The sequence below is a fragment of the Dermochelys coriacea genome, chromosome 10 (genome assembly GCF_009764565.3).
Source record: "Dermochelys coriacea isolate rDerCor1 chromosome 10, rDerCor1.pri.v4, whole genome shotgun sequence".
NCBI lineage: Eukaryota > Metazoa > Chordata > Testudines > Dermochelyidae > Dermochelys > Dermochelys coriacea.
Window position 1 is genome coordinate 56,594,967 of NC_050077.1, and position 21,056 is coordinate 56,616,022.

Sequence of the window (21,056 nt, forward strand, 5' to 3'; positions counted from 1 at the left end):
CCATGGCTAGAACTCAGGACCATTAGCACTCCAAAGGCAGGCCTTTGCCAGCGAAGCTAAAGCAGAATTTTGACAGCACCTGTTCTTTTCAGATCACCCTCTCCAGAGGTACAGGGCTCCCAGATTAAAAAGCAGGAGCGAAGTCACTCTTTAGTCACTAGTGCAGCTTCATGACTGCATTAGCCTCCACTCTGCTTGTTCCCTGAACTCCCCTCTGGGGGACAGGAGAGAAACCTATGATTATACACATATACCAGCCTACCCTAATCCCACCACCATCCCTCTCTGCAGTAGCTAGGAAAAAGGCCCCATGCAACTGGATGCACATTCCTGGCATGGGATCCCAGTAACCTGTCTCCCCTGTGCCTCAGAACCAGTGCAGTTCTACTGTGGGCACACCTCTTCATGCCTGTAGAAGAGGGGGCTTTATCCCTTCAAAGCATTTAACAATCATTAGGTGAGACTGATTAATCAATCATATAGGGTCTTCTTGGGAATTGTTAGAGTGTTTACAGGGATGGGGAGCAGAACATTTTCAAAAGGGCCTGTTTCGGATTTTTATGAAGTTATTTCCTATCAGAAGTACTACTTATTTCACTTTGAAACTTTTTTCACCATCAGCATTACTGATGTGTGTCCTTCTTCCTTGTATGATAATGCAAGCATCTAACAAATTATCAGTAATTCATGTAAATGACCTCTTAGACAGTATCAGCATATATAGCAGTTACTACCTTTTGATGTGAAGCTTTTCATCTTTGTTCTGCATAATCTGGATTTATTATAAGCACAACAGTTATAAAGAATGCGTTTTGAACAGTCTTCCTTTCCCCCCATATAAAAGCATTTTTCTTTTCTAGTCCATCTTTTCTCTTCAAGCTTAGTCTCTGTGACAATCTCTCAGACTGTGCTAAAAAGAGAGCTATCTATATAACTGGAGAGGGAAGTCAAGCACTTTTAGAGGAGAAAAAGAATATTTGCATTTTAAACTATACTGTTCACAGCTAATTTCAGCATGTCACTGGAGTAGGAGTGGAAAGCTTATACATTAGCAGCATCACTCATACATTTTTATCTGTATTTTATTTTTATGAATATTACATTTAAAGACAATGAGAATCTCAAATCCTCAGGCAAAATTTTAATAATATGTCAGGTTTCAGAGTAGCAGCTGTGTTAGTCTGTATTCACAAAAAGAAAAGGAGTACTTGTGGCACCTTAGAGACTAACACATTTATTTGAGCATAAGCTTTCGTGAGCTATAGCTCACTTCATCGGATGCATTCAGTGGAAAATACAGTGGGAAGATTTATATACATAGAGAACATGAAGCAATGGGTGTTACCATACACACTGTAACCAGAGTGATCACTTAAGGTGAGCTATTACCAGCAGGAGAACGGGGCGGGGGAGCGAGGGGGAACCTTTTCTAGTGATAATCAAGGTGGGCCATTTCCAGCAGTTAACAAGAACGTCTGAGGAACAGTGAGGGGTGGCGCGGAGGGGGGATAAGCATGGGGAAATAGTTTTACTTTGTGTAATGACCCATCCACTCCCAGTCTCTATTCAAGCCTAAGTTAATTGCATCCAGTTTGCAAATTAATTCCAATTCAGCAGTCTCTCGTTGGAGTCTGGTTTTGAAGTTTTTTTGTTGAAGTATTGCCACTTTTAGGTCTGTAATCGAGTGACCAGAGAGACTTAAGTGTTCTCCAACTGGTTTTTGAATGTTATAATTCTTGACATCTGATTTGTGTCCATTTATTCTTTTATGTAGAGATTGTCCAGTTTGACCAATGTACATGGCAGAGGGGCATTGCTGGCACATGATGGCATATATCACATTGGTAGATGTGCAGGTGAACGAGCCTCTGATATTGTGGCTGATTTGATTAATAAGATTCTTAGTCCACAGCATCAAGGAAATTCAGAGAAAATTCTGAGCTCATCTTTATGCTTATTTCTATTTGTATCATTCTCTAACAGGACCTCAGTATACCTAGTAATCTTTTATACTGAGTCATAATTATTAATATGTAGACATAATGAGATAATTTGGGTTTTGTAAATGTGCATTCTATTTACTTTTACTCTGTGATTTCTTTATTTCTGTTTAAAATATTCCTATAAAGTAAATAACTCATATGCACACATATTTATGTAGCTGTTGAAACCTATATTATTAGCCTATTAATTTCAATTAGCTCATAATTCATTTCAGGAGTTGTAATGTAATGTAGTACTAAAAATAAGGTGCATTTTATTTTGGTATTACTTAAAACATCTGAAAAAATGTATGCACATAGAGGCATTTACATATGATGAGCTTGATCTATAAGAAAAGATATCCATCTTCATGGACCATATTAGCCCCAGCAGGCTATGGGCAGTGGCAGCTCACTGAGAAGACCTGCCCTGGAGGGAGGCCAAGAAAGCAAGCAAGCAAGCATGGAAAAAGTGCAGCTTTGCAGTAAGATGCTGTAGAGTTGCTTGTGGCAGCATAGCCAATGTATAATAAATGAGTTCCCCTTGCTGAAGTTTTTTTGCTAGGATGACAGAGCATACAAGAGAGTCTGTAATAAACTTCTTCATACATGCCTCTAGGGGTGGAGGCAGATTTAAATAAAACTCTTCAAAAAGGAGGGCATAAATTGAGACCTGTAAATTAAAAACTACTGTGTAGATAAGTATTTAACTAATTTTGCTATTAAATATCCTGCATTAAGAGTTTAGTCAGTCATGGACTCAAGGACCATTTAAGAGTAAGGTCCAAGATTCCCCTTCACCTCCAGTTCCACTATTCCAGCAAGTGACCAAGAATTTTAATGAATTGATTTAGTTTAATTGAAATCGCAGGATGTCCTGAAAGTTACAAATCCAGGATCTGTTAGACCACAAAGTGTGGAGAGCGTGAGTGAGCGAGCTCCACAGTCAAGGACCTCTCAAAAGGAAACACTTTGCCATCAGCAAGTCATTACCAGGTATCTGTTAACTCAAGTACTATGACTAGTCACAACAGCAGCATCACACACAGAAGAGTTCTAGCCTGAACAAAACCATTTAGGACTTTATAGATCAAATCCAACATTGTAACTGCAGTAACTTAACAGTGGAGGTTGCAAGAGTCTAGTGTCACAAGATCAATGTCTGCCATTCTTCTCAGATGAGAAACTAATCTTCTGCTAGCTGAAGTTGGAAGAAGACATACTGACACTTATCTGCAAGTCCAGGAGCGCTAAAGAGTCCAGAAGACACCCCCCCCCCGCCCCACTCTGATAGTGCAGGAGTCGTTTATGCTATCTGGAAATCAGGCTGACCAGAGGTCATAACATCTTCAAAGCAAAATGCAAGAGCCATCTTTTTTCAAAAGCCTTCCCTAAAATATGTACATGTATGAGCTACACTTCATCAAAGTGCATTCAGAAATGCTCCAATATTTTATCAATATACATTAATAAAAAAAAAGCTCACTCATTTCCTCATTTCAGATATCCCTTTCAACATCACATACTCAAGTCTATTAAAACCACAAAGATGTTAAATTTCCTGAGCTATTTTTTCACGATCAGAAGATCTAATACTTCAGACAAAAAGAACCAAATAACAGTATAACAGTACCGCTTAATTAAAACAGAAGTTATCTGCTCTTTTTCTAAATTAGATGTTATATACACATGTACACATTTTAAAAACATTTCTTTTCTCTAGAATTACTTAGTATTCATACACTATGGACACTATTAAGTAACTTCTGTTGAAATCATATGCTTTTCTTAAGAGTACAACTTCCCAACTCTAAATGTGAAAATACAATCCTAAAACATCTTGCATTTTTGCCTGTTTGGAAATGTGATAATAATCACATAGATGTATGTGTGCCAACATTACTTTGCTCCACTTCCACACATGTCTAATCTTTTGGGAAACAATGTTAAAATTCGATATTTTAATTTGTAATACTTATGATTTCTTAAAAAATCAAATGTAATTGTTGATCACTAATTATACAAGTAACATCCACGCTGCAAAAACCCTCCAGCACAGGGTTTGGCTTGTAAAATCACTAAGTTTTAATATAATAACCTGTTGAATTTTGACAAATATGTCAAATCCAATAAACCAAAAAAGGACAAACCTTAACCATCCTCCTCGTTGATAGCAAGGGTTCTCAGAAACTTCAACTAGGATAAATGCAATGGATATATATACTTACATTGAACTCACAGAAATCAATGCTATCTAGACTTTTGCTTCTATGTATTCTCCCTTTTATTCTTCTTAAAGAAGGTTTTCCTTGACTCACACTACAAGTAGCACCATTCGGATTTTCAGATGATGGAGTTACCCTGCCAAATAAAAACAATTATGTATAAGATTTTCAGAAATCTCAAACACTTGTTTAAATGAAGACATATTGTAAGGCACAGTGTAAATCTAAAAAAGTGATGAGTCTGATTAGAAAACCAAGTTTTCACCCAATAAGTACCACACACATTATCAATGCTAAACAATAATTAAAGCTTTTAGATGCTAACATAATGGGTGCCATAGAAATACTTATAATAAATAGAATAATACCTTTTATTAAATGTTGTCAGAAGAATGAAATGGATCTTAATAGAATTTTGTTTTCTGACAATTTTGAGGAAAATTCAGCCCTCTGATACAGGATCTTGGCTCCCAGTGACTTCGACAGATTACCACCCATACATGTGCATGCCATTGTCTTTCTAACTTTTTCCATTTTGTGAATGTTAATGACTCTGCCATTACTAATGGATTTTGAAATTAATGGGATCTATTAGATTATAAAGATAATAGATTAGGGAAATACACTTGAGCTATACTTACAAAGTCAATTAACATGCAGGTAATCTAAACTGAATCTGCAACTGCAGTACAGTACTATGAATAAGTGATTCACATTTCAAGTTGCTTGTTGGGAGCTGTTAATGACTTTAAACTAATCTGTTTAACTATTAGCCAAATGTATTAAATCCTGAGTGAGGTCAAATTTTGAAATATGAGGTAAGCCACTAGTCAACCTGACAAAGTTTTGGAAAAGGAAGTTAAAAGACATAATCAGAAATGGACCAAAAAGAAAGAGAGCACTTTAATAACTAGAATAATCAGCGACAAGGTGAGTTAGGTAATATCTTTTATTGGACCAACCTCTGTTGGTGAAAGAGAAAACCTTTTGAGGTACACAGAGCTCTTCAGTCTACAACATTAAAAACACTTAACATGAACATTCATGTGTCTAAAAATGTTTTTCCAATTATAGTTATAAACGGCACCGAAGATTAATATAGCTGAAAAAATTTTCAGAGTTACTTTTTGCATTTGACAGCACTTTGGGTAGCCAATTTGTTGTTTTTCCTGTACAGTCAGTTATTAAGATCCCTGTTCAAAAAAGCACTTAAGTGTTTGCTTAACTTTTAGTTAATTTGTTTGGAGTTAGTGTATTTATCATGTGCTTAAGTGCTCTGCTCATGAGTGGAATAGGGGAAAAAAGGTAGGAGTTCTTTTTCAAGCTCCACACATGCGAATCATGAAAATGAGATGTTGCTCACAGTAGATTGTGCTGATGTTCAAAATAAGATTGGCTCCATTGGACTCCTTGAGTTTGGCTCCCCCTCAGTGGGGAAAAAATATGCCCATGGGCTCTGCTTGGCTCCTGGGGCTGGGCTTCTTCTTGGTTGGGGAGGAAAAAATCCAAACTCCTGCTTAGGAGAGAGAGGCATTTGTTTGTGGGGAGGGAGAGGGAATAATTACAAACAAAGAAACTGATACGTGAACAGAGAGCCTTTAAATTTTCATATCTGTTACATCATTTAAAAAAAACAGTTGTAAATATTACTGAGTTATGTGTAGTTGTTTGGTACATAGGATTTATTACATACAGTGTATTGTTATTGCCCTTGAAAATGTAATTTTTATTTTATTTTTTTTAGTATTGTTACTAAATTGTTTTTTAGTTGGAAGAGACTGCAGAGCCAAGCTGGAGGCACATGTGTTTTAGATGAGTTTAGACATTTCTTCCTCAGGCTAAAATAGTTATAATTTGTTATTGAAAGGGTAGCTAATAAATTTTCGTGTTCACCTCGAGAGAAGTCAATTTAATGCTGAATACTTTTGTCTTAATTCCCTCCTTCCTTATATCATGTTAAAATATTTTAAGTGGGTGATGTGCACTATTTTTGAGATGTAGCTTACATTTTAAAAGCACTTATGCTAGGCCCCTTTGCTATACATTTAAATTACTATAAATTCTATTTTTTTTAATCCACTGGCTGCAGTACTGCCTCATACTGAGCATTTCCTCTGTATTTTTAAAAACCATTCAACCTCAATGAAAAAGCGCATATAAAAAAACTCTGGAGTTTACAAAAATGAATCTGAAAAGCCAGTTTTTACCTCTGGAGATCTCAGATTGTGCCAAGTATTGTTAAAAAGAATCTCTAGGAGAGGATGCCCCCAATCCTTTATAAAACCTCTCATTTCACTTCCTCCTTCTACAGAAAACAAAATAATATTTAATCAAGTAATTAAAAAGCCACTCTGCAGTTAGCAGTGGAGAGGGGGAAGTTTTACATGGTGCACAGCAGTAGGGAAGAAAAGGCAGGCTAAGCCATTAATTTCTGCAGAATTTAAGTTATCACTTTTAAAATATGTTTTTGCATTTATGGTTGAGAAGATGACCTTGTAAGTGTGAAACAAATGTAAATCAGTCCAGTGTGGTCTGACTGAATCTACAGCAGACAGTTCCATTGCCTTTGCTACTGCTCATAACTTTACCAAGCAGAAACAATAACAGAGTGACTTGTCCATTTCACTGCTGCTATTCAGAATTCTGTGTGCAGTAGTGAAACTCTCGAGAATCAAGTCAGTTCAATATTGTTGTAGTAGCAGAGGCATCCACTAGCATTAGTCACAAGGAAGGACTCAAAAAATGCAGGCTGTAAAGTAGGAGGAGTGAAGCAGATATTCAAAAACCACGAGTCTGGCCTCCCAAAATCATGAGGTTTTAAAAAAAAGTTGAGTACTTTTTATTTGCCTTTTGACTTTTGAGTCTTTAGGGTGCTCTTGCTTACATTTTCAAGCTTTCTTTTGCAGTCATGAGGGCTAGAAACTTACTTTTTTTTTAAAAAAAGGAACACAGACTCTCATGCAATCTTATGATTCCAACAACTGGCACTTTATGACAATTGCAAAAAGTCACAAGAATCACAATAAAATCATGAGACCTAGCAACCCTGGATACCTTTTTCTACCTTGTCACAGACAGGAGGCTCTGGCAAAGGAGAAGAAACAGAAAATTCCCAGCAGATAAGGGGATTGAAGTTCCACTTTTTCCCATATATCTACTAACTATAGATTTAAACAAAAGATGGAGTACTATAACAGGAGTTTTGGAGGACCAGTCAGCCTAGTGGTTGGAGCACTTGGCTTTCAGCCCTCTTGGTTGAGGAGCCTTAGTCTTCAAGGTAGGGAAGGGGGAAGAGAACCCAGGCTCTCCCTCTCCACCAGCTCCCAGCCCAGACCCGGTGTGCATCAACCCCTGAACAAGGGGAGCCCTCCCAGTAGGGAGTCTAAATCCACTGCCCTGAGCTACTTTCTACCTCTGTGTCTTCAGTTTGGGAAATGGCCCTTCTAGTCCAGTTCACTGGGGGGCTTGCTTCCCATAGTGCCCTCTCATGGATCTTGGGTTGTATCCTGGCACAGTCCCAGGCTTCTTTGGGTGGGGCAGCTGCAAGTTGGTGAGGCCAACCCCGCAATACTTCTGGGCTCCACTCAGGTGCCAGAGGCTCCTATATCTCCTTCACAGTCTCCCTTGGGAGACAGTATGCACTCCCAGGTGGCTGCCTTGGCTGGCAGGCTAGTGACCCTTCCTCTCAGGTAAGAAGGCAGCTAGCTCTTGCCTCTCCACCAATCAGGCCCAAACTAAGACAGGTTCTCTTCTTCCCCCCCCCAGACCTGTCATTGACTGCAAGTATAACAGGGTGGGATTAGCTGTGCCCAAAGGCTCTCTTTAACCCATGCTGTGGTGGGCAGTTTCTCTGCTTCATCACAAGTCTCTAGGAGGGTCAGGAGACAGCACCCTGGTAGGATTCCCAACAACCTGCCTCTTTCCAACAGTTGAAGGTGACAGTAGACGTGTGGGTAATAGGGCATTCCATCTTGGCCTAACTTGTGGATGCCTCACTCCGACTTTCATCTTTCATGTTCAATTGCGTAGATTAAGTGGCGAGTACATTTTGCAATTCCTATACAGGGTACATTTTTTCAGGAACAATATATTGTGGCATCAGAGGTGTCCAGAGGAAGGAGGTAAGACTGTTATCTTAAATAACAATTCTTTAATACAATCAGAGCCTCACAATGCAGCATCCCTAGAACTGGCTATAGACAGCACAACACCAAGAACACTTTCTTTTTCACTTTCTATTCTTCTGGCCTTTCTCAAAACACATCCAATTTCAACCCCACTAATGAGAGAGGGAAAACCCATTTATAATCTAAACATTTACAGCAAATAAACATAATACAAGTTGATCCGTGGTGTTACCTCTCCCTTTAGTTATGAGAAATCACTTTTGTTTAAAACTAGAAAAACAAACAAATTATTTAGTCCCTGTCTTTAAACACATTTATCTCTGGCATATGGGATTTATCATAAGCTAAAGGGGGGAAATTTGTGTAAAATTTTTGTTTTTGTTAAAAAATTTGTAGAATTTTTTACTATACTATAGTATATATTATATATATATACATTACTATAGTACTGCTAGTTTAAGGGCTCTTGTCTTAGGGCCTGAAGAAGAGATTTTCAAAGCACTCTAGTGGATTTAGACACATTAGAAATAGCCAAGATTTTCAAAAGTGACTAGTGATTTTGAGTGCCCCGTTTGAAACATCTTGAAAGGCCTAATTTTCAGAGAGAGTGTGTGTTTGGTATTTCCTGAAAATCAGGTCCTTTAAATGAGGTTCAGCTTGGACAATCTAAGGTACTGAAAAATCAAACTAGTAACTTTTGAAAAACTATGCTGTTTAAATTCTGACTAATCTGAAAACCTCAATTTGAGCCTGCAAACCTTACATAACGTCCATAATCCTTACTTAGAAAAACAGTCTATTTGACTTCGACGTTGACTCGTCCCTGATGGGATATTGTATCTTTGTAAATTTCATTCCCATTGATCAGAAAATGTATTTTTGTAAATCTATCTAAATTATTTTTCTAGAAACTAAATAAAGTCAAGTTTCAGAGTAGCAGCCGTGTTAGTCTGTATTCGCAAAAAGAAAAGGAGTACCCGTGGCACCTTAGAGACTAACAAATTTATTAGAGCATAAGCTTTCGTGAGCTACAGCTCACTTCATCGGATGCATTTGGTGGAAAAAGCAGAGGAGAGATTTATATACACACACACACACACAGAGAACATGAAACAATGGGTTTATCATACACACTGTAAGGAGAGTGATCACTTAAGATAAGCCATCACCAGCAGCAGGGGGGGGAAAGGAGGAAAACCTTTCATGGTGACAAACAAGGTAGGCTAATTCCAGCAGTTAACAAGAATATCAGAGGAACAGTGGGGGGGGGGGAGGGAGAAATACCATGGGGAAATAGTTTTACTTTGTGTAATGACTCATCCATTCCCAGTCTCTATTCAAGCCTAAATTAATTGTATCCAGTTTGTAAATTAATTCCAATTCAGCAGTCTCTCGTTGGAGTCTGTTTTTGAAGCTTTTTTGTTGAAGTATAGCCACTCTTAGGTCTGTGATCGAGTGACCAGAGAGATTGAAGTGTTCTCCAACTGGTTTTTGAATGTTATAATTCTTGACGTCTGATTTGTGTCCCCATGGTATTTCTCCAGTGAGCTGTAGCTCACGAAAGCTTATGCTCTAATAAATTTGTTAGTCTCTAAGGTGCCACAAGTACTCCTTTTCTTTTTGCGAATACAGACTAACACGGCTGCTACTCTGAAACCTCTCCTTACAGTGTGTATGATAAACCCATTGTTTCATGTTCTCTGTGTGTGTGTGTGTATATAAATCTCTCCTCTGCTTTTTCCACCAAATGCATCCGATGAAGTGAGCTGTAGCTCACGAAAGCTTATGCTCTAATAAATTTGTTAGTCTCTAAGGTGCCACGGGTACTCCTTTTCTTTTTGTAAATAAAGTCAAGTATGCAATATATTTTAGGAATCTTGTTCCAGACACTTATTAGCAAATCTGCTAACCTAACAAGATACCAAACTTCACTGATTCACGAATAATCCATCTATCAAGAGATGACTTAAGACATAACTAGCTAGAATGCATGTTCAAAAAATTACATAAACTATTTATAATGCATGATATTATAGCTTTCAGAAAAGGCCACAACATTTAGCAGTTTTTCTACATGCTACAAGAACAATAACAACTTAGATATAGGTTTGCTTTGTTGACAACATACAATAAAAAAATAAACACAGTTATTAAATATTATCCACTAAAATGTCTACATATTATGCACTAAAATGTGCATTGCTGTTTAATTTCTTGCTTGTGCTACAAAGAGTTAAAAAACATTCAGTGTCACATATAAATTTTGGCTGAAACAAACTGGACTAATTTCAAAATGTGTTCTATTCATGTCAGTTATGTTTAATAGTATTTCAAAATTAAACACAATTTCCAAGGCAGCTCTTCTTCCTATTTAACTAGTGTTACAGACTTTGAATGGCCTACTCAAGTTTACATTCAGTGGGAATGTTATGCAATGTGTGCGACTGGAGTAATTACAGCATTTCAATACAATATTTAAGTACAAATTTAATCTTATAAATACAATTTAAATGTTATTTCTCTTATTGCTGACTACTGTTGTTGCAAACTTCACCACATGTTTGCCATAACCCCACATAAATTCTTCAATAAAGACTAATAGCATATATTAGAAACAGTCATTGTGCAGGCAGCTGCTGCTGTGCAAACTTCCTCACACGTTTGCCATAACACCACATGTATCCTTCAATGAAGGCTTGATCTTGCCCTGCAAGATGTTGAACAAAGTTAAATGTTATTTCTCTTATTGGTGGTTACAGTTCACTCAGAAAAGTATGGAATAAAGACATTTATGTTTTCACATTTTGTGAATATTCCTACTGATGCTCCTCTGAAAAGCAATATTTAAAGTCACTACAGTTAATGTTCAGTTGAAGGTCACACAGTAACTGAATATTTTCACAATAAGCAATGCCGGAAGAGAAAAAAATTAAAAATTCAGAATCTTAAGCTGATAGGACTTATATCTGTTTTCTCACTATACTATGAGTACTTGAAACTTTAGTAGCTTAACATTGGAAGCCAAGCTTCCCCACTGCTAAAAAAAAAGTGACGATGTCAGTAGGACCAGTGGTGAGCTGGAGCCGGTTCGCTAGAACCGGTTGTTAAATTTAGAAGCCCTTTTAGAACCAGTTGTTCTGCGAGGGACAACTGTTCTAAAAGGGCTTCTAAATTTAACCAGCCAAAAGTGGTGCCTTAGGCACCGATTCCATGGGTGCTCCAGCCCTGGAGCACCCACGGGGAAAATTTAGTGGGTGCAGAGCATCCATTGACAGCTCCACACCCCAGCCTCGGCCCCAGCTCACCTATGCTCCACCCCCGTCTCCTCCCCTGAACGCGACGCCCCGTTCTGTTTCTCCCCCCCAGGCTTCCCACGAATCAGCTGTTCACGCAGGAAGCTGGGGCAGGCTGACAAGCAGGCCGCGGCTTCCTGCTCAGGTCCAGGGAGGCGGAGGAGAGCTGGGGTGGGGGGGCGCAAGGAGGTCCTCCCGAGCCGCAGCAGGTAACCTGGGGGGGGGGCGGCGCAGGGGAACTGCTCCCCGCCCCAGCTCACCTCCACCACCCTCGGCCTGAGTGTGAAGCCGTCGTCTGTTTCTCTGCCCCCCCAGGCTTCCTGTGAATCAGCTGTTCGCGCGGGAAGCTTCCCGCTCAGGCTGCAGCTTCCCGCTCAGGCCCAGGGAGGTGGAGGTGAGCTGGGGGGGGACGTGAGGAGGACCATCAGCGCTCCCCCCAGCCCACCTCTGCCACCCTCGGCCTGAGTGGGAAGCCACCAGGGCGGTGGAGAAGCAGAGCAGGGCAGCACCTTCCGCAGAGCAGGCAGAGCGGAGGTGAGGTGATCTGGGGCCAGGCGTGGGGTGGGGAGCTGCCGGTGGGTGCTCTGCACCAACCAAATTTTTCACGTGGGTGCTCCAGCCCCGGAGCACCCAGGGAGTCAGTGCCTAAGGCGCCACTTTTGATGTGATCAGTGCGGGAGCGGCCGCTCCCCCTACTCCCCCTCTAGCTACGCTCCCCCGCCCCCAGGAGCCAGAGATACCTGCCAGATGCTTCCTGGGAGCTCCCTGAGGTAAGCATCAAGGTAGCCAGCCAGTCAGGCAGCGGCATAGACAGCTGCAGCGGCACAGGAGCTAGCAAACAGAGCTCTAAACAAGGGAGTTTGAGTGGGAGTTCTGTTGGAGGAGAAGGTAGTTGTACTTGGTTTTGTATTTTTAGTATTTGTATGTGTGTGTGTGTAGGGGTTTTGTGCTGGGAGAGCAGCTGAGCCTGATTAGGGGGTGGGGCTTTGTGCTGAGAGAGCAGCTGAGCCCTGCCTAGGGGGTGGGGCTTCTGACTAGGGGCCCTATAAAGGTAGCCAGCCAGTCGTGCAGCGGCACAGACAGCTGCAGTGGCACAGGAGCTAGCAAACAGAGCTCTAAACAGGGGAGTTGGAGTTTGTATTGTGGTGCTTGTTTGGGGTTTGCTTTTGCTGTGGGTGGTGGTCTTTTTGGTGTGGCTTGTGTTTCCCAGATTAACAGGATTTAGGTGGGAGGGCTATGACAGATACAGAGGCAGCTGTGGGAGTGACTCCTGCAGTGAAAGACACATTGAGGATGACTGGATGTGGAAGCTGTGGTATGTACATGATCCTGGAGGGGGGAACCGGTAAGAGTTTTTTCTGCATGAAATGCCGTCTGATAGAGCTGATGGAGGAAAAGATCCGAGGTTTGGAGATGCAGGTGGAAAGTCTGGTTGAGTTTAGGAAGGGGTTTGAGCAGATGATGGAGCAAAGATATGAGGTATCTGAAGGGAAAAGCTCAGACTCACAGATGGAACCAGGGCTGGGGAATTTTGAGGAGAGACTGGATGAGGAAAGTGGTCAGTGGAAACATGTGACTCAAAGAACCAGGCAGAGAAAAAGATGGGCTAGTGAAGGAGAAATAGAGCTTAGGAACAGGTTTGCAGAGTTGGAAAATGAAGAAGGGGCTCAGCAGGTACTTGTTGAAGGTGGAAGGGTAAGGAAGAAGAGAAGAGAGGCTAGCCCTATAGAAAAAGGGGAAGAGTCAAGGGAGACTACACCAAATATGAGCCCCAGGAAGATACAGGATGGGTTGAAGAAGATTGTAAGGGAAAATAGGAATGGAAAGAACTTGCAGCCAGAGAGAACAGGGGAGACACTGGAGAATAGCACTGTCACCAGGAAAAGGCAGGTCTATGTGATAGGGGACTCTTTATTGAGAAGAATAGACAGGCCTGTAACTAGAGCTGATCCTGAGAATAGAAGGGTGTGCTGTCTTCCGGGTGCTAAGATACGGGATGTAGACCTGAGGTTGAAAAGGATCCTAAAGGGAGCGGGAAAGAATCCCCTAATTATCCTTCATGTGGGAACAAATGATACGGCTAGATTCTCGCTGGAAAGTATTAAGGGAGACTATGCTAGGCTGGGGAAGACGCTTAAGGAAATTGAGGCTCAAGTGATCTCTAGCAGGATCCTTCCTGTTCCTAGAGAAGGGCAACAAAGGTCTGACAAGATTATGACTGTCAACAGATGGCTTAGGCAGTGGTGCTATAAGGAGGGCTTTGGGATGTATGACCACTGGGAGGCATTCACGGACAGAGGTCAGTTCTCTCGGGATGGACTTCATCTCAGTAGGGAAGGAAATAGACTTCTAGGATTGAGGCTGGCACAACTGATAAAGAGAGCTTTAAACTAGGAATTGGGGGGAGATGGATGGGAGATGTCCAGAAAATCTCCACGCCAGATTTTAGCATTGAGAGGGAAGAAGATGAAGTAAGAATGGATACAGCCGTGGGTAGGAGAATGTATATAAGGAGTGAGGGCGGTGTGGATACTAGTCTAATAGGTTATACTGGATGTAGAATGACTGTGCCTAATAGGGTACAAAATGTGAGCGAGGCCAAACAGCAAAAATTAAGATGTTTGTACACCAATGCGAGGCGTCTAGGTAACAAAATGGAGGAACTAGAGCTACTGGTGCAGGAAGTGAAACCAAATACCATAGGGATAACAGAAACATGGTGGAATAGTAGTCATGACTGGTCTACAGGTATTGAAGGGTATGTGCTCTTTAGGAAAGACAGAAACAAAGGTAAAGGGGGTGGAGTAGCATTGTATATCAATGATGAGGTAGAATGTAAAGAAATAAGAAGCGATGCAATGGATAAGACAGAGTCTGTCTGGGCAAAAATTACATTGGGGAAGAAAACTAGTAAAGCCTCTCCTACGATAGTGCTTGGGGTGTGCTATAGACCTCCGGGATCTAATTTGGATATGGATAGAGCCCTTTTTAATGTTTTTAATAAAGTAAATACTAATGGAAACTGCGTGATCCTGGGAGACTTTAACTTCCCAGATATAGACTGGAGGACCAGTGCTAGTAATAATAATAGGGCTCAGATTTTCCTAGATGTGATAGCTGATGGATTCCTTCATCAAGTAGTTGCTGAACCGACTAGAGGGGATGCCATTTTAGATTTAATTTTGGTGAGTAGCGAGGACCTCATAGAAGAAATGGTTGTAGGGGACAATCTTGGCTCAAGTGATCATGAGCTAATTCAGTTCAAACTAAATGGAAGGATTAACAAAAATAAATCTGCAACTAGGGTTTTTGATTTCAAAAGGGCTGACTTTCAAAAATTAAGGAAATTAGTTAGGGAAGTGGATTGGACTGAAGAACTTATGGATCTAAAGGTAGAGGAGGCCTGGGATTACTTTAAAACAAAGCTGCAGAAGCTATCGGAAGCCTGTATCCCAAGAAAGGGGAAAAAATTCATAGGAAGGAGTTGTAGACCAAGCTGGATGAGCAAGCATCTTAGAGAGGTGATTAAGAAGAAGCAGAAAGCATACAGGGAGTGGAAGATGGGAGGGATCAGCAAGGAAAGCTACCTAATTGAGGTCAGAACATGTAGGGATCAAGTGAGACAGGCTAAAAGTCGAGTAGAGTTGGACCTTGCAAAGGGAATTAAAACCAATAGTAAAAGGTTCTATAGCCATATAAATAAGAAGAAAACTAAGAAGGAAGAAGTGGGGCCGCTTAACATTGAGGATGGAGTGGAGGTTAAAGATAATCTAGGCATGGCCCAATATCTAAACAAATACTTTGCCTCAATCTTTAATAAGGCTAAAGAGGATCTTGGGGATAATGGTAGCATGACAAATGGGAAGGAGGATATAGAGGTAGATATTACCATATCAGAGGTAGAAGCGAAACTGAAACAGCTTAATGGGACTAAATCGGGGGGCCCAGATAATCTTCATCCAAGAATATTAAAGGAATTGGCACCTGAAATTGCAAGCCCATTAGCAAGAATTTTTAATGAATCTGTAAACTCAGGAATAGTACCGAATGATTGGAGAATTGCTAATATAGTTCCTATTTTTAAGAAAGGAAAAAAGTGATCCGGGTAACTACAGGCCAGTTAGTTTGACATCTGTAGTATGCAAGGTCCTGGAAAAAATTTTGAAGGAGAAATTAGTTAAGGACATTGAAGTCAATGGTAAATGGGACAAAATACAACATGGTTTTACAAAAGGTAGATCGTGCCAAACCAACCTAATCTCCTTTTTTGAAAAAGTAACAGATTTTTTAGATAAAGGAAATGCAGTGCATCTAATTTACCTAGATTTCAGTAAGGCATTTGATGCCGTGCCACATGGGGAATTATTAGTTAAATTGGAGAAGATGGGGATCAATATGAACATCAAAAGGTGGATAAGGAATTGGTTAAAGGGGAGACTGCAACGGGTCCTACTGAAAGGCGAACTGTCAGGTTGGAGGGAGGTTACCAGTGGAGTTCCTCAGGGATCGGTTTTGGGACCAATCTTATTTAATCTTTTTATTACTGACCTTGGCACAAAAAGTGGGAGTGTGCTAATAAAGTTTGCAGATGATACAAAGCTGGGAGGTATTGCCAATTCGGAGAAGGATCGGGATATTATACAGGAGGATCTGGATGACCTTGTAAACTGGAGAAATAGTAATAGGATGAAATTTAATAGTGAGAAGTGTAAGGTTATGCATTTAGGGATTAATAACAAGAAATTTAGCTATAAGTTGGGGATGCATCAATTAGAAGTAACGGAAGAGGAGAAGGACCTTGGAGTATTGGTTGATCATAGGATGACTATGAGCTGCCAATGTGATATGGCTGTGAAAAAAGCTAATGCGGTTTTGGGATGCATCAGGAGAGGCATTTCCAGTAGGGATAAGGAGGTTTTAGTACCGTTATACAAGGCACTGGTGAGACCTCACCTAGAATACTGTGTGCAGTTCTGGTCTCCCATGTTTAAAAAGGATGAATTCAAACTGGAGCAGGTACAGAGAAGGGCTACTAGGATGATCCGAGGAATGGAAAACTTGTCTTATGAAAGGAGACTTAAGGAGCTTGGCTTGTTTAGCCTAACTAAAAGAAGGTTGAGGGGAGATATGATTGCTCTCTATAAATATATCAGAGGGATAAATACAGGAGAGGGAGAGGAATTATTTAAGCTCAGCACCAATGTGGACACAAGAACAAATGGGTATAAACTGGCCACCAGGAAGTTTAGACTTGAAATCAGACTAAGGTTTTTAACCATCAGAGGAGTGAAGTTTTGGAATAGCCTTCCAAGGGAAGCAGTGGGGGCAAAAGATCTATCTGGCTTTAAGATTCTACTCGATAAGTTTATGGAGGAGATGGTATGATGGGATAATGGGATTTTGGTAAGTAATTGATCTTTAAATATTCAGGGTAAATAGGCCAAATCCCCTGAGATGGGATATTAGATGGATGGGATCTGAGTTACTATAGAAAATTCTTTCCTGGGTATCCGGCTGGTGAATCTTGCCCATATGCTCAGGGTTTAGCTGATTGCCATATTTGGGGTCGGGAAGGAATTTTCCTCCAGGGCAGATTGGAGAGGCCCTGGAGGTTCTTCGCCTTCCTCTGTAGCATGGGGCATGGGTGACTTGAGGGAGGCTTCTCTGCTCCTTGAAGTCTTTGAACCATGATTTGAGGACTTCAATAGCTCAGACATGGGTGAGGTTTTTCGTAGGAGTGGGTGGGTGAGATTCTGTGGCCTGCGCTGTGCAGGAGGTCGGACTAGATGATCAGAATGGTCCCTTCTGACCTTAGTATCTATGAATCTCCCGGACTCCCCACCTCGCCCCCCGGCAGGTGCCTCTGGCTCTTAGGGGTGGGGTGGGCACACACTACGGTAGCCCAGGAGACCTTCCTGCCCGTTCTGGGGGCAGTCAGGGGACAGGGGAGGGGTGTGATGGGGCAGGGGTCCTGGGGGGTCATCAAGGAACGCAGGGGGGATGGATGGGGCAGGAGTCCCAGGGGGGCGGGGGTGGGCAAAGTCTCCCTCGTGGGGTGAGGAGGGAACCTGTTGTTAAGATTTTGGCACCTCATCACTGAGTAGGACTCACTTGAACATGATCAATGATATCAAAAAAAGACAGGAAGGGCTAACATTCATTCCTACTGATTACCCTGAGAAGACTTGAAAGCCATTCCATATTGCAGTAGTATTTGTTTTTAAATGATGAGTGACAGGGCCAATTTGATTTTCATGAAAAAAAGACTAAAGAACCAGGCATTGTGCAGGTAGCTGCTGCTGTGCAAACTTCCTCACAGGTTTGCCATGACACCACATGTATCCTTCAATAAAGGCTTGATCTTGCTCTTCAAGATGCTGAACATTCTAATACAGCAAAGTGCTTATGCATGTACTTAACTTTAAACATGTGGATAGCTCCCCATTGACTTCAATTAGACAACCGTGCTTGAAATGAAGTAGGTGCTTAAGTTCTATGCTGGATTGGGACCAAAATGTTCAACACTGTATGATCAAGCTCATTATGTCCCAGTTATTCATATGTCTTGTTAATAATAGTCCCAAACAGTGGGCTGGGGTGGGGGAAATTACCTTGTGGAAGCAATGTATCTGTAATTTCTTCAATCTGATATATTACATATTTTTCTTTAAACTATGGGTCATCTCAGACAACCACAAAACATATACAAAAGTCTCATATTTACACTACTCACATTTGTCTCAACAATTGCCATAATAGTCTGGATACAACTGACAGAATCTTATATCTTGTTTTCTGAGCGTTCTCGCAAAGAGTTCAGTCCTGCACCATTGAAGTCAACAGAAGTCCTAACATTGATTTAAGAGGGATCAGGATCAAGATGAAACAAAGATGGAAGATTTTTTTAGAACTCTCGCAGACTGTGATTTATTTTTCTCACTAAAATCCTCTCCTGATTTCACATATATTTTTTACAGAAATTGTCTCTCCATTGAAAGGCCTTTAAAGTCTAGAGATTAAAAAACCTTACTTAAAACCTTACTACCAGTTTGGTAGGAAATAACATGTATTAATTACATGACATCATCTATTTTACAATACATTTAGCTTGCAGGTATTGGGATTTCAGTAAATATTGACTTTGGCCTACTGTTTTAAGATTCTTACACATCAGTAGTTTATTTTCCTTAAGTAATTTAGCAGGTGTGTTAATTCATGCTGCGCTCTACCTTAAAAAAAAAAAACAAACAACCCAACTATAAGCTGATGTTGACAGTAAAAATCCTGGGTTGTCTTACCAAGGTTAAAGAGACTGACATAATTTTCTGTGTGTGATTACCACATCTCAGATTCATAGTTCTGTTCTTTAACAGCTGGTATAGCCAAGGTTCAATGTCAAAATAAAGGATTCACAATTCTCCAAACCTACAATCCTATTCAAATTTGAAAGCAGTAGTTCTAATGGAAAGTCTTAAAAGTGCACATCTGCAAACATACATTTGAATGTAATGTAGCAAATACTAGTTTATTTTATAGAAAGTGGATTTCATGCTCATAAAATGTGCCATTTGACAACTTGGGAAGTGAAGGCCTTTATTTACAAAACAGGTGAAATAAAGGCAGCAGCACTGCAAGCTTCCCACACTGCCTCAGCTCTGACCTGGACAGAGGGACCTCTTTCAGGCAAGAGTTTAGTCACTTTTTAGCCTCTCTGCTTATTACTGCCAAGTATGATGGTAGTTTTGCCACCTGGGAATAAGATTGGGAACATCCGACTCACTTAATATAGCTTACTAAATAGATATGAAATGGAAACAACTGTCAGACAATGATAACATAGATTGGGTTTGAACTGGCATCCTAGAGATGAATGTTTCTATAGCCAATTACCCATCCCATGAGATATCCAGCATCCATCTTTTTTGTTTTGATCTTGTAGTTGTGCTTTTTGTGTTTCACAAAATAGGACTTACAATTTTTTATTGGGGGGAGTGGGAGGAAATTAGAGTGGCAGATGCTCTATAAAGAAATAAACAATTGCTGCTACCTTTTTCATTTTCATTCAGTAGGATTCAGGTGGATTATCTCCACAAACAAAAGATAAATATTTTAAACCTTTTTTATCAAATGATTTATTTTGCTTGCACTTACAGTATGTACTAACATATAAAACAACTTCTGAATCTGCCTGGGAAAAAAAGAATACTGAAATTCTCATTTTTATAAACTTGAAGAATATGCTACCATTTGACCATATTAAAAGCATGAACTAATCTGATTTATACATTTTCTTTCTGTACATCAGGTTAGAAACTATTGATGATATGTGGTATGTACCTTTTGCTTTGCATTTTTGTAATATATTGCATTGATTTACATAATAAAAATTAATATATTTATTTCACAAAAACAAAGCTTTATATAATGTATGATTTGAAAAAAACCCTAAACTTAAATCATAATAAAATCTTAATTACAAATACCACTTAAGCATACCTTTAAAAATATAGTGGAAATTACTATTTCACCCACAGACACATACCCACAGAGACAATCTCATATGGACCCTACTCAGGCTCCTAATGCAAAGTTGAAACCGGTAGTTCCCCACTGTCATCCACTGATAGGGAGATAACAATTTGAAACACTAATCAAAAGATGTAAAATATAAGGATTTAAGTAATTGGCACGAATTCTTATATAGAAAAAAGCAACATGTTTTTGTCTGATCCTTTCACCCAGACCATCAACAACCTAACTCAAATGACATTGGATACATATCATATTTTTCTTTCAACAAACAAATGTCTGTTCCTCATTTAGGACCCACTATATGTCTTACCTGTCCCTTGGAAAGCAGGGAAATTTCACCATAAAACTAGGAAATATAGGGCTGATCTAATTCTCACTGAAGTAAATGGACATATACATTACTGTATGCAGCATGCACTATCAGCAAAGTGAAAAGGAATGACATTGCTGGGAGAAGAGTATAGGTAGTAGCACTTTATGCTTCTGACATAATCAAACCCAAACCACTGTCTACAGTACAAAAGTGGGTTTTCTTAGGATAATCAAAGATAACCACATGAAAGAATAATTTTTCCAAGGAAAATGTTTGATTTTGTGTGTTACAGTTAACAAGAATATGTTTTTGCCAAATTAGGTCACTAAAATAATGTTATTTTCTATAAACATTATAGTAAGGTTCACTATTTGTGCTAGAAAGATTATTAAATATACTTCACAAAACCCTAAGTGACTTTTTAAAATACCAGAATGTTAAATTAGTTTTCTAAATTTTACATTTTCTGCAATGAAATAAAAAGATAAACTATGAAACAAATATAGCGAAGTATATTTTGGAAAACAGTTGTTAAAGGAAGCTTAAATCAGTAAAATGTTAATCTAATGAAGTTGGCCTATAGC

General features: G+C 39.9%; 1 protein-coding gene across 6 annotated transcripts in view; it reads right to left on the reverse strand.

Moving 5' to 3' along the window:
- Positions 1–21,056, reverse strand: part of TJP1 (tight junction protein 1) — a 308,480-nt gene that overhangs the window by 285,491 nt on the left and 1,933 nt on the right. For all 6 annotated transcript variants that reach the window (XM_038418328.1, XM_038418329.2, XM_038418327.1 and 3 more), the window contains exon 2: positions 4,211–4,343. In XM_038418328.1, the coding sequence (XP_038274256.1) occupies positions 4,211–4,343 (133 nt within the window). The remainder of the gene's footprint in view (positions 1–4,210; positions 4,344–21,056) is intronic.